The sequence below is a fragment of the Pseudonaja textilis genome, chromosome 2, assembly GCF_049901715.1.
Source record: "Pseudonaja textilis isolate UNSWEBS1 chromosome 2, rPseTex1.2, whole genome shotgun sequence".
NCBI lineage: Eukaryota > Metazoa > Chordata > Lepidosauria > Squamata > Elapidae > Pseudonaja > Pseudonaja textilis.
This window is the reverse complement of record NC_141991.1, coordinates 197,768,017-197,783,342: the sequence shown is the minus strand read 5'-3', so window position 1 is coordinate 197,783,342 and position 15,326 is coordinate 197,768,017. Positions and strand designations below refer to the sequence as shown.

The following is a 15,326-nucleotide window of genomic DNA, read 5'->3' as shown; positions in this document are numbered from 1 at the left end:
GATGACGTTACCAACACGCCTGACTTTGCCTTGCCTTCGACCGCTGGTGTATATGGACAACATTGGAGGACGCGGCTGAGAGGTGTGGAAGCGGGGGGTGGGGTGGGCGTCATGGCTTCCTCCATGGTCCGAGCCACCGTCCGGGCTGTGAGCAAGAGGAAGATTCAAGCCACCCGAGCAGCCCTCACGCTGGTTAGTATTTAGGGAGAGGTGGAGTTGCACCGGGCAGCCTCCCGTCTCCCGCTGCAGAGCGGGGTTGAGGCTGACGGGGGGTAGCGGGGGGGGGGGGGGGGAACTACCGGCTGGTAAACAAGCGTACTGCGCAGGCGTGCACGAAAGGTGGGGGCGTAGAGGGGCCCCCCAGTGATGGTCAGGCGGAGATTGCTGCAGCCACTTTGATGTTTTGAAGGCCCCTTTGATGTTCTGCCTTTTTTTGCTCTTTTTTTTTTAACATGTCTCATCCGCTTCCCACCCCAGGCAGACATTCACTAGGGAGATGAAAGACAAGTACAGTATCGCTTCTAGTGAACTGTTAACCGTCGTGCAGCTGGTGGCATATGAGCTTTCACGACTTTTCACGATTGTGTTACGGGAGGGTTGTATGGAGGAGAGAGAGAATAACACCAGAACCCTTATAGTGACTGTTTAGGGTTTTTTTCCTGCTGTAATCCAAGGACTTGTCAGTTTATGGTATCTGCGATGAGATTCCCCAAAATCAAAAGATTGAGCTGAAAAAAAAAATACTTTATGCCCCTGTGTTTTCTGTGATTGCCCACCTCCTTTAAAAAAAAAATGAGAAAGGAATTTATATTGGGGCAAAAGCAAATGCCACCACTAGCACTGATGATGTTACCTAGTTAGGGTAATGAAATGTCTGCAAGAAAACAAGCTAGCTCAGAGACCACCAAGGACCCCCTCAAATGCCTTGTGTAATTCTGTTCTGGTGTTCAATATAAATTACCAAAAGGATTATTGTATTTTATTGCCACACTACTTTATTGTGTGTAATGATGGGCATCAACTACACTGCCGTGCATTAGGTGGTACAAGTAATCCTCAATTTACAGCCATTCATTCAGTGACTGTTCGAAATTACAAGGGCACTGAAAAAAGTGACTTGTGACTGATTGTCACACTTAACAACTGTTGCAACATCTCCATGGTCACATGATCAAAATTTGGGCAGTTGGCAACTGGCATGTATTTATGACAGTTGCACTTTCCCAGGGTCATGCAATCACCATTTGTAAACTTCCTAGGTGGCTTCTAAAGCAAAGGCAATGGAGGAAGCCAGATTCACTTAACAACTGCAATGATTAATTTAACCATGGCAAAAAGATAATAAAATTGGGTGTAACTCATTTAATTGTCTTGCATAGCAATGAAAAATATAGGTTCAATTGTAGTCATAAATTGAGGACTACTTGTATATAAGAACAAACTATTTACCTAAAAATGAACGTATACATAAGCATTGGGTGCCAAACACGTTAAAAATTTTCAGTCACCTCTCTGATGTTCAGTTTTATGGGAAGGAAATCAATGGAGAAATTATTAAATACTCTTGAGTGTATTGAGATCTGAAATAGTATGATTTATATTTTCATAAGTAAACCTAACATGAGAACATTGGGGTCATGCCCATGTAGTTTTCTTGAACAGTGTTGCCAAAGTGGTTTGCCCCTGCTTTCTTCTGGAGCAGTTTTTCAATTTCTCAACCTATCCCAAGTCCTCTAAATTGCTGGAGATCTATCTCCCTGGTACTAACCAGGCCAAGTTTGCATAGCATCTGACATTAATAAACCTCATCTGGAAATCATTAAATGGTATTTAAATATGATAACCATACATAAGAAAATCTTAGGCATTATTTTCTTAAAATACTATAAATATTGGCCATTCAGTAGCACTTTCTTTTAAAAGAAAGATGTATAATTTTGTTTTTTCATATTTTTAATGGGTTTTTTTTATTATTTTGATAAATAACTCAAGATGGTGAATGTAAATAATACTCCTTCCTCCTTCTATTTCCTCCACAACAACCTTGTGAAGTGAATTGGACTACGAGAATGTGACTGGCCCAAAGTCATCCATTCTGGTTTCATGCATAAAATTATAATGCACAAAACATAAAATTAGCATGCCAAAATATCTATCAATCAAAATATCTATCAAAATATCCTTATAGCTATTTCTGAGTTATAAACCTTGTAAGAGATTTTTTTTTTCCATGTGTCAAATCAATGTATGTTTCTAAAATGGGATTCTTCCCATAAACCTGTTTCCCCGCCTCCTCCACATTACATTGGCAACAAGAAACTCTACACATGTAGCTATACATGTAATGGGAAATTACAATCATGCCACATTTCTCAGTATACAGTCTGTACCTAAGTGCACATCTTGGTGTGCAGCAAATATGGATGCAAGAAATACTTAATAGACCATGTATAAAATGACTAGAGATTCATGAACTGGTAAGTCCGTGGGAGGGACAGTGTCATTCAAAAGAGGTGTTACTGGAATGTTGGGAAGCCTAATTATTATTATTCACACAGCTTGGAATAATAAGTGTATCTAAAAAAACCCATGCCAAAGATGATAAGCTGAAAAACAGGGCTGAATTCATATTATGCCAAAAGATTATTTTAAACTAGTATGCTGCATAAAAATGAACAGATAACAGCCAAGAAATATTAGCATCATTTTTAGTTCAACAAAACAATTAGCATTAAATGAAATACTCTTAATTCCCTTCTCTCCTGGCTATTCATGTGTTAATATTCTCTCATTGCTTATAGTTTTCTATGAATAAAAGGCACAAAATAGAATATATAATCCAATATTTGTATATTGTCCACAACATTTTTGTTTTAATTTAGACATTTTAGAGTAAAGAGGTTATTTTATTACATCTGAAGAAAGTTAGAATATATATCATTCTTTACATATATTTTCTTTTTATTCCTTTTTTCTTGTCACTTCCCACCCTTTTAATCTTCAATTTTTAATCTTTTTTCTTTTTGTTAATTTTATTTTATCTTTTTTGTAAATTAATAAATTTGCTTTTAAAAAGATGCAATTGATGAGTTGTGTAATGCAAAATCTCTTCATATCTTTCAGACCCCATCTGCAGTGAATAAGATAAAACAACTGCTAAAAGACAAACCTGACCATGTAAGTGGTGCTAGATGGTATTCCAGGCCTTACTTGATGTTCAAGACTGCATTACAATCTGCTAATAGATATTACTCTAGCCAGTCACCAGTATATTTGACAGGGATGTGTTTGAAACAGAAAAATGTTTTGTTTCAGAAAAAAACAATGCAATCTGGAAGCTCTGCCAGATCACTTTGAACTTGCAACAGTTCTGCAAAACCAAACCTCAGAACACTCTTGATTATGCTGGGTTTCAAACAAAGTGTCTGGCAAGCAGCTATGGAAAATAACACCCTCCCACCTCTCCTCAGCACTTTTAACCAGGCACGGTCTATAATCCACTTTACCAGTCCCTCCCCTCTCAGTCACTGCTGCTGGCTGATCCCTCTAGTCGGCACATCCCAACTTTCCCATATCTTTCCTTTCTTCTCCTAGTTGCTCACCTCTCCCACATATTTATTCCTGCCAACCTGCCCATTCCATCTTTCGAGCAGCTTTGGTCCCTCTCACTTCCCAAACCCTGTTTGCATGGATCAAACATCCCAATTTCATTCTGTGTACAAATTAAAATATCCCTGTTTCATTAAATCAGTGATCCTAATTGCCTAAAAGGTGGCCAAAATTAGTTTTATCTAGATGAACAGATTCTAGTCATGTCCCATTTGGGCAATTTTGGTTTCCATGAGACTTACAGTACCCGTTTTGCATAAAACTACTCAAAAATAAATGACACTTAAGATTGAAAAGACTCAGAATCTGTATGGATGGATGATTTGCACTAAAACTTTGTATAGTCAAATTAGGATAAAAGCATTGAAACTAATTCTGGAGAATTGTTGGCTTCTTACAAAAATGTTTCTAATACATTAATACTTATATTTCAGGTAGGAGTTAAAGTAGGTGTGCGCACAAGAGGTTGTAATGGCCTTTCCTATACACTAGAATATACAAAATCAAAAGGAAATTCCGATGAAGAGGTAGTACAAGATGGTAAGTGTACTTGGGATAGTAAGACTGCAAAAGTCATTGCCAATTCTGACTTCCAACTCAATCTATTTGCAGTGTGTAAAATAGAACTGACAGAATTGAATTTGTGTAGCACTTCAGATTCCAAGGCCAAAAACTGCTTCAGAGCACGTAGGGATGGGCCTTCGTTCCTAGGTGTGCCTTCTGCAGCTATCCAGGGAAAAGCGCATTTAGTTTCAGATGTTACTGCCAACAGGTGCTAGGTTTGTGACCTCATCTCTCACCAAAGCACATCCCACATGCTGAATAGCCCTATAAATAAGAATATTTTTTATTTATATCCCACCTTTCTGTAGAATATTGACAGAGGTTGATTCTCTTTAAGTGAACATGCTGCTTTCCCCATGAAATCAATGACTCACTGAAGGTCAATTAATTAATTAGATTAAGTCTGACTACTTTTGAATGTTTGGCCTCATACACATTTGGAAAAATGCCAAAAAATTATCAGCGTGGCTTGCAGACTACACAGAATAAATGCAAAACAAGTAGTATTTAAAGAATATCTGTAACTTATTAAATATTAGTTGGCCTGTAGTGAAATATATGAACTATATTGTAGCAATATTTTGTATAGACAAAAAAGCCTAGTGTATGCTAAATCTTTCAAATCTCATTTTTTTTCTTTTTAAAAAGGTGTCAGAGTGTTTATTGAAAAGAAAGCCCAACTTACACTTTTAGGAACTGAAATGGACTACATAGAAAACAAACTGTCCAGTGAATTTGTTTTCAACAACCCAAACATCAAAGGAACGTGCGGTTGTGGAGAAAGCTTCAATATTTAAATTACCAGGACTAATTCCATGAGTTTTAGCAATGCAGAACTGCTTTCTAAAAGCAATCAGTTGTCATGTGTTTTTCACATATATGGGATTTGTAAAATAGTGGGCTTGACACAAAATAAAACTGCTGTGTTTTGAAAATATAATCTCTGTGTTCAGTTCCCTCCCCCCCTTACTAAAGCTTAAAGTGGGATATAACGAAAAGTGGTTTGTTTGCAAAAATAAAATAAAATACAGTGTTGCTTAAGAATTCATCATTTGGTTTATAGCAAATCCTCCTTTTTAGGAGTCTATTCTTAGCAGTTGTGTTAATTCTTTACAAAATTAAAAAAGTTTCTGAAAAAAGTTCCATAGACTCAGATTTTCACTTACTATATTTTGAAATAGAAACAATTATACTTCTATATGTATTATAGGATCTAAATGTTGTCCATTATACTTTATAACAAAAGGCAATCACATACCAAAAATGTTCAGTGTTTCCTATTTATATATTGTATAAATCTCTGAAAAATTAATTTGAATTCTGATAGGTTGTGAGATTATATAACTTGAAGTGATTAATCCCCTTTAAGCAAGTAAATGCTTTTTATACCAGAAAAGCCAAGAGTGTTTTCAGCAATCTTGTACTGTGAATGTAGCAAACAGTAGTAATAGAGACTTCTGTTTGGAAAAAAACATTATCATGAAAGCAACTGAAAGTGAATTCTACATTATATTTTCTAATTGATAGAGAAAACATTTTCTCTAGTGTACTAAATAATTTTACTACCATGCAGCAAAATTAAAATTGAGCACCACAGTGTTGTTAACTTACTGGTAATTTATGATATGACTTTAATTCTGTTAAAAACTGAGTAAGAACTCAACATTTTGCTTGAGAAAAGGTTTGAATTATGCTGACAACTTATTTTACAAATATATTGTGTATTCATGTAATCATCTTGGATGAAATTAAGGCTCAACTGCAGGATTTTATGATTTAAAATGTCACACTTTTACAAAGTCTAGCGTTTTTACTTATTGTTTTTTTTCCAATGAAGTAAATGTTTCTAAACCACTGTCTAATGGTAAGATAGCAATTATCTTATGCAGTCAGACTCACATTAGCCTTAGGATGGGAGAAGGAATATGTTATATGAATGATATGTCACATGTTACAGTGTAAGATTACTACTCCAGTAATTTATCAGTTGCTACAGCTCTGCTTTTCAGATACTTGCACTTAAGTGAAACACTGGGGAACAAATCCATTTGAAAAGAGTTTTAAGAGCTGGAACAAACTGCTTTGGTAAGCTGTATAATCCTTTGCATGGCAAATTTGTTCAAATACAAGAAGAAAAATCGGCCTACACTGGACAGAGGTTAGCATGCGGAATTTTCAGCTCCTGCAAACATAGGTTGCCTGGGCTTTTCTTGGTGAAATCTCTACAAATATAGTCATATACATAATATTAAGTGTTTCACTTTGCAAAAATGGGTTACAGTATTCCTTGCTAAAAACAGCTATGCTATGTGATTTATGGTTATGAAAAGGACTTGAATGTAACATCATGTAAGAAACTTATATATATTTTTTTATTAGAAACATCTTGTTCTCTGATTCATAAGCTATGTGAATGAAACTCCCAGTCATGAAAATACACCGCACTATTATTCTTGAATACCTAACGCACAATTATGAAGTAAATTTATATTAGTAATAATTTTATGAATATGTCTTTATTGATCATCTGTTATGTGTATAATGTAATTAAGAAATGTAATAAATTATCTTTTGGTGAATATGGAATACATATTTGTAGCAGTTTGTAAACAAACCATAAATGAGTATTCTATTTTACCTTCCTAACTGCAAAATTATTACAATCAAAAGACAAGCTTTCCAGAGATCAAGCTTGACTTCCGATTATCCTCTCCATGCAGTTTCTTTCTTGTGAGAAGTTTTTCAACTTTCTAGTCTAGCTTACTGTTTGGGGGTTGACCTAGTGCTCCCCCACCCCCCAAAGTCCTACTCAAACATTGCTAAATTGTTTGGATTATTGTAATTCAGCTAAATATTGCCACATGTATTAACTGTCACAATCTAGATTAGGTGATTTCTAACAAAAACATTGTACTCCTTAAAAACTTATTTTAATCTTTTAAAATATAGATTTTAAAATGTCTAACAGTTTGAGCCCCAAACTGACAAAAACGTCTTCATATTTTAAATCTGATACGGGTTTACTAGGGCAGTACTATATTAAATTTACAATGCTGCTCATCTCACTATTGAGAGCTACACAATAAAAGGTAAATATACCTTTGGCCTTTGGATATATCTCAGCAAAGCAATTGGGCCTTTAAAATCAAATCACTGTGGAAGGAAACAAAAATTACTACCGTTAAAAGGACATGAGAGAAATAAAGCACAAATACAACTTGAAATGAGAGAATTGGGTGGTTGAGGAAAATCTATGGAGTATCATCCCACCCACTTTGCACACTAGTTTTGCAAGATCTAGAAACCTCCCAAGAGGTATATCTAAAAAAAAAATTAGTTTCACAAGGGATTAAGCAAGCTGTTCCCTCAGCAAAAATTGTATGTCGACAACTTTACTAAAGCAAAGCAATCTTTTCCACCTCCATGCCCCTTTGGCAGGCTGATGATTTCAGCATAACATCTAAGATAAACTAAGTCATCAGCAAAACGGTAACCAACTCCTGCTCGTTAATGACTGGAAAGTTAGTTCCAGGTATGTGGGAGGGGAAATCCACACATGGTTTTTGCAGTGAGAGGAGTTGGGGAAAGTTACACAGGCATGTTGATAGTACCTTTGCACAAAACTCCAGGAAACATGGAATATGATTTCCCCACACCCAGCATCCACTTGGAGTAAAATCAGGCATGGAGCTTAGCAAACTGGAGACCAGTCACATTCTAACTTTTCGTATGTGAAGCAAAATTCTGTTGTGCAGGTGCAGCGATGATTTTTACACTGGTGTTTTTTCATCCTTGGCAACTTTTAAGATGTATGGACTTCTGGGGAATTCTGGGCATTGAAGTCCCACACATCTTAAAGTTGTGGAACACTGATTTTCAAGATGAACCCATAAAATAGGGTTGAGTGTGTTATATAAATTGAACAACTTTAGCACAAGAAACATTTTGCTATCCTGCCTTTATCACTTCGATGTGGCTTCTTAGGGCAACACTTTTATTTTTCTTAACGAGGTTTGGGCCACTGGAGACCCTCCTGACCGAGAACTGCAGTTCTCGGCATTTCTTACTATGTTGGCGGAGGCACGTGGAGGACCAGAGCTTCAGGTATCACTGAGGCGAGGTCCTCCCCGGAATTGCAAACATGCTTTCAAAGAAACGCGAAGAGGGTGAAAACAAAAAGTCAAGGGGCCTCCCCGTCAGATCAGCGTGGCCCGGCTGCTGCCTGATTTTCACTAAGATTTCATAGAGCAGGGGCCTCCAACCTTGGCAACTTTAAGCCTGGAGGACTTCAACTCCCAGAATCCCCCAGCCAGCAAAGCTGGCTGGGGGATTCTGGGAGTTGAAGTCCTCCAGGCTTAAAGTTGCCAAGGTTGGAGGCCCTGTCATAGAGGGAAATCGGGCTAAAGCCGGCTGGCGAACCCAGCTGCCCCGTTATCCCTAAACTCATCGACTTGCTCTCCAACATAGAGGCAGGGGTAGAAATTGTGAGACGATAATGAGTCGTCCTGTTGAAACTACTGATTGGTTCAGCGGGCGAGAAGAGAGCCAGTACCGCAGCTGGGCTGGGCGCGGCGCATGCGTGATCCCCCTCCGCCCGGTAAGTTTTGCTTAGTTTATACTTTATACTGTGATCTTTAAATCCCCAAAAGCTGATTTCTCTAGTCCTACCGATCTCTGAATCTCTGTGGAGATTCTCAGTCATCCAGATTATGGTTGTCCCAAAAGGTGCTTTTTTTTTGTTTTTTTCTCCCCAAAGAGGCAACTGGGTTTGGGGTTTTTTTTTTTTTTGGAAGACGTTTCGCTTCTCATCCAAGAAGCTTCTTTAGAGCTCTTCTTCAGCCCTCTCAAGTTTTCCGAACCCAGCCTGGATCCAGTCAGAGCTGGAGAAGCTTCTTGGATGAGAAGCGAAACGTCTTCAAAGAAAAACCAGAAAGTCCAGTTGCCTCTTGGGAGGGGGGGGGAGGGCATCTTTGGGGACGATTCTGATATTGGCTCTTCGTAGCCAAAAAAGGTGGCTTAGTGGGTTTCCAAGGCATCTTTTTTTCGTCTTATGATGGGGATGTTTAAAACACCGAGCGGTAGTAAAAATTCCTCCGGCCCCCGAAGGGACGCTCGCTTTTCTTTCCCAGGAAAGAGCGACACCCTCAGAGGGAGCTTTTTCGCAAGTCAAGAAACTCCTTTCCGTACGGGAGTTTGGCTTTTTTGTTGCTATGGGCGATGATCTTGTACGTAGTCCGCTCTCGTTTCCTTTCCCCTTCCATTATAGAAAACGGAAGGTTTTTATAAAGTCCGAAGAGGCTTAATGGACGTTTCCAAGGCTGGATAAGTTTCAATTAGCTTTCAAAGTTCTAGCAGGACTACCAGATTCTGTAACAGTTTGTTCCCTCTGGTAAACTCGCAAGATTCGTTTTTCTGGCCATGTACATCTGAACTAGTCTGTGTTGTTTCTCTGTGTCATATATGTGGAAATGTGCATAATTTTGTATTTTGTAATGATGTATTTATTCCTTCTGTCATGGTTATGTTACGTAGTGTATACTGGAGTTGGTGACCCTTTGAGGGCTCTATGAAACAAAATTTCATTTTAATGTATGCTGATTAGTGTTCATTCAAATTGACCATAAAGTTATTCTATTCTATTCTATTCTATTCTATTCTATTCTATTCTATTCTATTCCATTCCATTCCATTCCATTCCACACCATACCATTCCATTCTGGGGTGGGATTCAATGGGCATTATTACCTGTTCGGTGATTACGTTTTGTTGCACACACGTGTACTTAGGCTGTGCCGCCTGGACAGCTGAAAAGCGCTGTGCGCAGGTGCGCAGCATTCAAAAAGCCGCTTTTTCCCTGCTTTTTCAACCTCATCTGTGCCGCACAAAGCAGCTGAGGTTGAAAAAGCAGGAAATAAAGGACAGGTAAGAGCCTGAGTGGGCGGGTGGGCCAAACAACCGTAAACACAGAACCATAAACACAGTATCTGCTGCTCTTCAGAACTACCGGTTCTATAGAGCCGGGCAGAACCGGTAGCATCCCACCCCTGATTCCATTCCATTCCCATTCCCATTCCCTTCACACTGTGGGCTACAATGTGGCTTATTCGTTTCTACTTCTGCAGCAAGTGCAAACCCAGCCATTGTGGTTAACAGAGTTTGTTATGTGAATCCAACCAGCCCTGATTATGTGCCATGAAGTTGGTGTTGAATCTTAACAGCTACAGATAGTCCTCGATTTACAACATTTCATTTAGTGACCATTCAAAGTGACAATGGCACTGAAAAAAGAGACTAATGACCATTTTTTCACATGTACAACCGTTGCAGCCTCCCCATGGTCACATGATCAAAATTCAGGTGCTTTGGTAACTGGCTCGCATTTATGAAGATTGTGGTGTCCTGGGGTCACATGTTCACCTTTTGCAAACTTCTGACAAGCAAACTTCTGGGGAAGCCTGGTTCACTTAACAACTGTGTTGCTAATTTAACAACTGCAGTGATTCACTTAACCAATGTATCAAGTTGTAAAATGGGGCAAAACTCACTTAACAAATTTCTCACTTAACAACATAAATTTGGGCTCAATTGTCGTTGTAAGTTGAGGACTACCTGTATATAGATATATATTTTCCCATGATGATCTGTCCATTAGTCTTTAATCTGTTTCTAGATAAAAGAGAATTAAGGAATACTATAAACTTAGATTTGTGCATGTGTATTGTTGAAACAGAACCACTACTATTTAAGTGTATGTGAATCAACTATGTATTTAAGTTATGTGACTCAACTATGTACTTAAGTGTATGTGAAGCAACTATGTAGAATGACTTCTAAAGAACCTTACTCAACTCTTCTCCATGCTATTCAGCCAGCAGTTCTTGAAGGACAGCTGCAAAAATGGATAAAGACCAACTCCAGGAACCCAACTCCATCTGCTCTAGTATGCTTCGTGAAGATGCAGTCCTTGTAAATGATTCAGATAAAGATGCTACCGAAGGCAGAGATACTTCCGCAACTCTACTTCCAAAAGATCCCTGTTTTCCTGAAGATAAACATGCTACTACCGAAGGCAGAGATACTTCCGCAACTCTACTTCCCAAAGATCCCTGTTTTCCTGAAGATAAAGATGCTACCAAAGACAGAGATACTTCCGCAACTGTACTTCCCAAAGATTCCTGTTTACCTGAAGATAAAGATGCTACCAAAGACAGAGATACTTCTGCAACTGTACTTCCCAAAGATTCCTGTTTACCTGAAGATAAAGATGCTACCAAAGACAGAGATACTTCTGCAACTGTACTTCTCAAAGATTACTGTTTACTTGAAGCTTCAAAACATCTGGTTGGCTCAAAAAGCAAACAGAAACCTTATTATGAACTACCACCAGCATATGTACTTCCTTACCTGGTTTTAATCAAGAATTGTCTTGATTTGCCATTTCCCACCATCAAGAAACAATGTCTCACAGGAGAAATACTGTGCAAGATAGACTCTTTAACACTGAGGCGCAAAAAGAAAAAATCACCAACTTCACTTGAACTAGCAAAAGTACCAACACTTCAAGGTTGACTTGTCAATTGCAATTTAGGATAGAATAGAATAGAATAGAATGGAATGGAATAGAATAGAATAGAATAGAATAGAATAGAATAGAATAGAATAGAATAGAATAGAATAGAATAGAATAGAATAGAATTCTTTATTGGCCAAGTGTGATTGGACACACAAGGAATTTGTTTTGGTGTAAAACAAATACATTTGTCAAGAATCATAAGTATAACACTAGTCAAAGGGTACAAATAAGCAGTCAAATCATACTAGGAACCATAATAATAAGTGATCAAATCAAATCATACTAGCAAACAGTCAATAAAAAATCATAAGGATACAAGCAACAAAGTTACATTCATGCAGTCATAATTGGGAGGAGATGGGTGAAAGGAAGGATGAGAAAATTAATAGTAATAGTAATGCAGACTTAATAAATAGTTGGACAGTGTTCAGGGAATTATTTGTTTAGCCAAGTGATGGAGTTCAGGGAAAAACTATTCTTGTGTCTGTTTGTTCTGGTGTGCAGTGCTCTATAGCGTCGTTTTGAGGGTAGGAGTTGAAACAGTTTATGCCCAGGACGTGAGGGACATCAAGTGGGGATGAGTAAAGCGTTCAAATTAATAATCAGATTAAATGAAAATATGGGGTGATAATTTTCAAAATTTAAGAATGAAAGTCAATTTTCAAGCCCAAACAATAAAGTAGGGATCCTTTTGAAGTCATGGAGAACTCCTGAATATTGTGTTGTGAATTATAAGAAAAGTAAAAGATTAAATTAAAGAAACAGTCCCTGATTGGGAGAGTAGCTGTTTTGTAATTTGAGGGAACTTGGAGATAAATATTTAAAGTTGGAAGGAACTAAGTTTGCCATAAAACAGATTTCTACTTAGAAGTTAGCAATAAATTTCCTAGTTTCCTGAAGTGTGTCTATCTATAGTTTATGAATCTCACTCCAAACCTGTCTGTCTTAATCTAATTGTACTGACAATAGATATAGTAGCTAAGAATTAGCTCTCCCAACATATGTGGAGGATGCCCTGCTTCAGAGCATTTACATAACCCATAGTTTCCAACCTGATTGTCTTCCAAATATGGAGAGAATTTAGCTTCTGAAATTCTCAGAAATTGTCACACTGGCTGGAAAAAAACCTGGGCCTAGATTGAGTAGGTGTGAGTTAAACTTTTAGTTTCACATCAAGCTTTGCCTAAAATTTAGTGATTTAAATAGAAGTGGCATTTCATTGGAGGACAGGATTGAATGTGGTCACTTAAGCTTGATCTTGAGCTCCCATCTCCTTCAGTTCAAGTTACAAGTGGGGAAAGTAGCCTCTACTATCTGGAAATGCACGTATGAATCAGTGATAGTATTCAGATTATTTTACTACCGGCTCTGTGGGCATGGCGTGAAAAGCATGGCATAGCTTGGTGGGCATGGCAAAGGAAGGAGATTGCAAAATCTCAATTTCCTTCCCAAATTCCTGGGGGAAGATTACTGTAGAATCCCTATTCCCTCCCCACTCCACTAACCTGCTTTCCAGCTCCTTTCTCCTGTTCAGGGCAACAAAAGAAGGCCCATCCGATCAGCTGGGACTTGGGAGGCAGAGAATAGATGGGGGCGGGGCCAGTCAGAGGTGGTATTTGCTGGTTCTCCAAACTGCTTAAAATTTCCGCTGCCAGTTCTCCAGAACCTGTCAGAACCTGCTGAATACCACCTTTGGTATGAATAGAACCTTCATGCAGGTCTTTGACAGCATGCAGTATCTGGAAGGCTTTTCCAACCCTAGCTTTGCAAGAACAGAATTGTATTACTAAGCTTGTTCCTCCTTTGAATTCTCAAAAAAGAATTCAATAAGCTACCTAGCAGCAATAGGCTATCTGATGGGTCTGGCATCTGCAGTCTCATAATAATGTTTCGGCATAATATACAGAAAATATACAGGCATAGTATACAGGAAAAAAATATTCACTAATACAATGTAATCTGATATTCTGTATTTTTCTCTTTGTCTTTGTTTAAAGAAACAAAATACGTAACTTTTGAAGGCCTGGAGGACCTACAGTGGAAATTATTCAAAGGTCTGCTAAAACGAAAGCCAAAAACAGTGGGAATTTGGAGGAAAGCACATTACACAAAGAAACCTGTCACAACTGTTATTCGTGAAGCAAAGGAACATATCCTTCCCCTGCTACCTAAAGACTGGATAATTGATGAGTCCCTCAAGTTTTCCAAGGAAAAGATTTTTTCCTTCTTTTTAGAAACTGAGTCACCTGTGAATATGTAGCAGTCCCTGAAGTTCAGGAAGAATATGTAAACAAGCAATAAACAACACATTGTGTTGGACATACAGTGTGATGCCATTAAGTAATTTGCTTATTGTAACATAAAATAGGGCTATTTTGGTTTCCAGCCTTTGGTTTTTTTTTCAACTACAGTAGCCTGTTCTGTTATTCTATGCCAATTTATAAACTCTCATGATCTGGTGTTCTCCAGGTGGATCTCATGTGGAATTCAGAAGTTGCAGCCCCATCTCTCACCCCCCACTAGGTAGGCCAGACCAGGAAATCAATTCCACTGGAAAGCTACAACTATTTTTATTGGAATTGGCTATAAAAACAAATCTTTGTGAGTATGATAGTGCTATTCCTCCCCTCCTCTTTATAGTTCAGTGAATTAGAGAGGTGTCTCAGTTGTCTTCAAACATAATCTGGATGTTCTGGGCTTAAATAATAATTTAGCTTCATTTATCTAAGCAACAGCACTTATATATTTCCATCAAGGTCATCTTTACTCTCTACGCCACCAGAGCTTTAAAAAAAGTGCTGTATTTTACTGGAGAATACTGATATTTGATCTTGCTGCTTGATTGCAGTTTTACTGATACTGATAGAAGTAAGGGCTATTCTGCTGAATGCCGTGCAAACACCTACACAATTCCTTTGTTTGGCAGATCTAAAAAGACTTGTTGGAAGAGCTAGAGAAGTAAAGCTCTTAGAATTCAATATAAAAACCATATTCTTGGCTATATCTATGATGTATGACATTTTTAGATCAGATTAACAACAATCCCTATATATATTGATAAAAAGTCTATTGTAGTCCTGTAAGCATATATGTATGTATACATCACTAATAAACGCAAGTGCTTAACTGTGGTATGCTGACACTATTATGAATATACTAGTGGGGAAAAAATGGAGGCAGAACCATGGATATGTCTTAAGGAGCTTATGGAAGAATGACCTGTTATCTGAGAATAATATCCCGAATTGTGTATTTAGGGACGGGAGAGATGGCTATCTATTGCTATCTATTTCTATCTGGTACAAGCAGCTCTTTTTAGTTACCCTACGCTCGCTATTCAGGCTGATCAAGGTTTAGATACCAATTGTCCCTATCTGAAGCACACTGGTCGTAGAAAGGAAGGCCAAGGAAGTCCACATTGACCAAAGTTGGGCAGTTGATGATTGGTCTGATATCCTTTATTTGGAATCCTCTTAACTCCAGGACCCCCAACCTCCGGGCTTCAGCCCATTCCTAGGCCTTGAGCTATTTGGCACTGGGCCACAGAAGTGGTGGGCGAGCACACACACATCGCCACTTG

At 38.2% G+C, this 15,326-nt stretch overlaps 2 protein-coding genes across 2 annotated transcripts; both read left to right on the top strand.

Moving 5' to 3' along the window:
* On the top strand, positions 1–6,759 carry ISCA1 (iron-sulfur cluster assembly 1). The gene is made up of 4 exons (XM_026703875.2): positions 1–192; positions 3,124–3,177; positions 4,044–4,149; positions 4,822–6,759. The coding sequence occupies exons 1-4, from the start codon at positions 112–114 to the stop codon at positions 4,968–4,970; spliced, it is 390 nt and encodes a 129-aa protein (XP_026559660.1). The 5' UTR covers positions 1–111; the 3' UTR covers positions 4,971–6,759.
* A 1,796-nt stretch (positions 6,760–8,555) lies between these two features.
* Positions 8,556–14,788, top strand: LOC113438384 (uncharacterized). Its single transcript, XM_026703714.2, has 3 exons — positions 8,556–8,770; positions 11,042–11,737; positions 13,744–14,788. Exons 2-3 carry the CDS (start codon positions 11,071–11,073, stop codon positions 14,004–14,006), a joined length of 930 nt encoding a protein of 309 aa, XP_026559499.2. The 5' UTR covers positions 8,556–8,770; positions 11,042–11,070; the 3' UTR covers positions 14,007–14,788.
* The last annotated feature ends 538 nt before the right edge of the window (positions 14,789–15,326 follow it).

Bases quoted from the DNA above. Each gene is read 5' to 3' on its own strand.
- ISCA1 (XM_026703875.2), top strand. From the start codon at position 112: ATGGCTTCCTCCATGGTCCGAGCCACCGTCCGGGCTGTGAGCAAGAGG. The intron at 193-3,123 runs GTTAGTATTTAG...CATATCTTTCAG, and splicing joins CCCGAGCAGCCCTCACGCTG to ACCCCATCTGCAGTGAATAA. The intron at 4,150-4,821 runs GTAAGTGTACTT...CTTTTTAAAAAG, and splicing joins TGAAGAGGTAGTACAAGATG to GTGTCAGAGTGTTTATTGAA.
- LOC113438384 (XM_026703714.2), top strand. From the start codon at position 11,071: ATGGATAAAGACCAACTCCAGGAACCCAACTCCATCTGCTCTAGTATG. The intron at 11,738-13,743 runs GTTGACTTGTCA...CTTTGTTTAAAG, and splicing joins AAAAGTACCAACACTTCAAG to AAACAAAATACGTAACTTTT.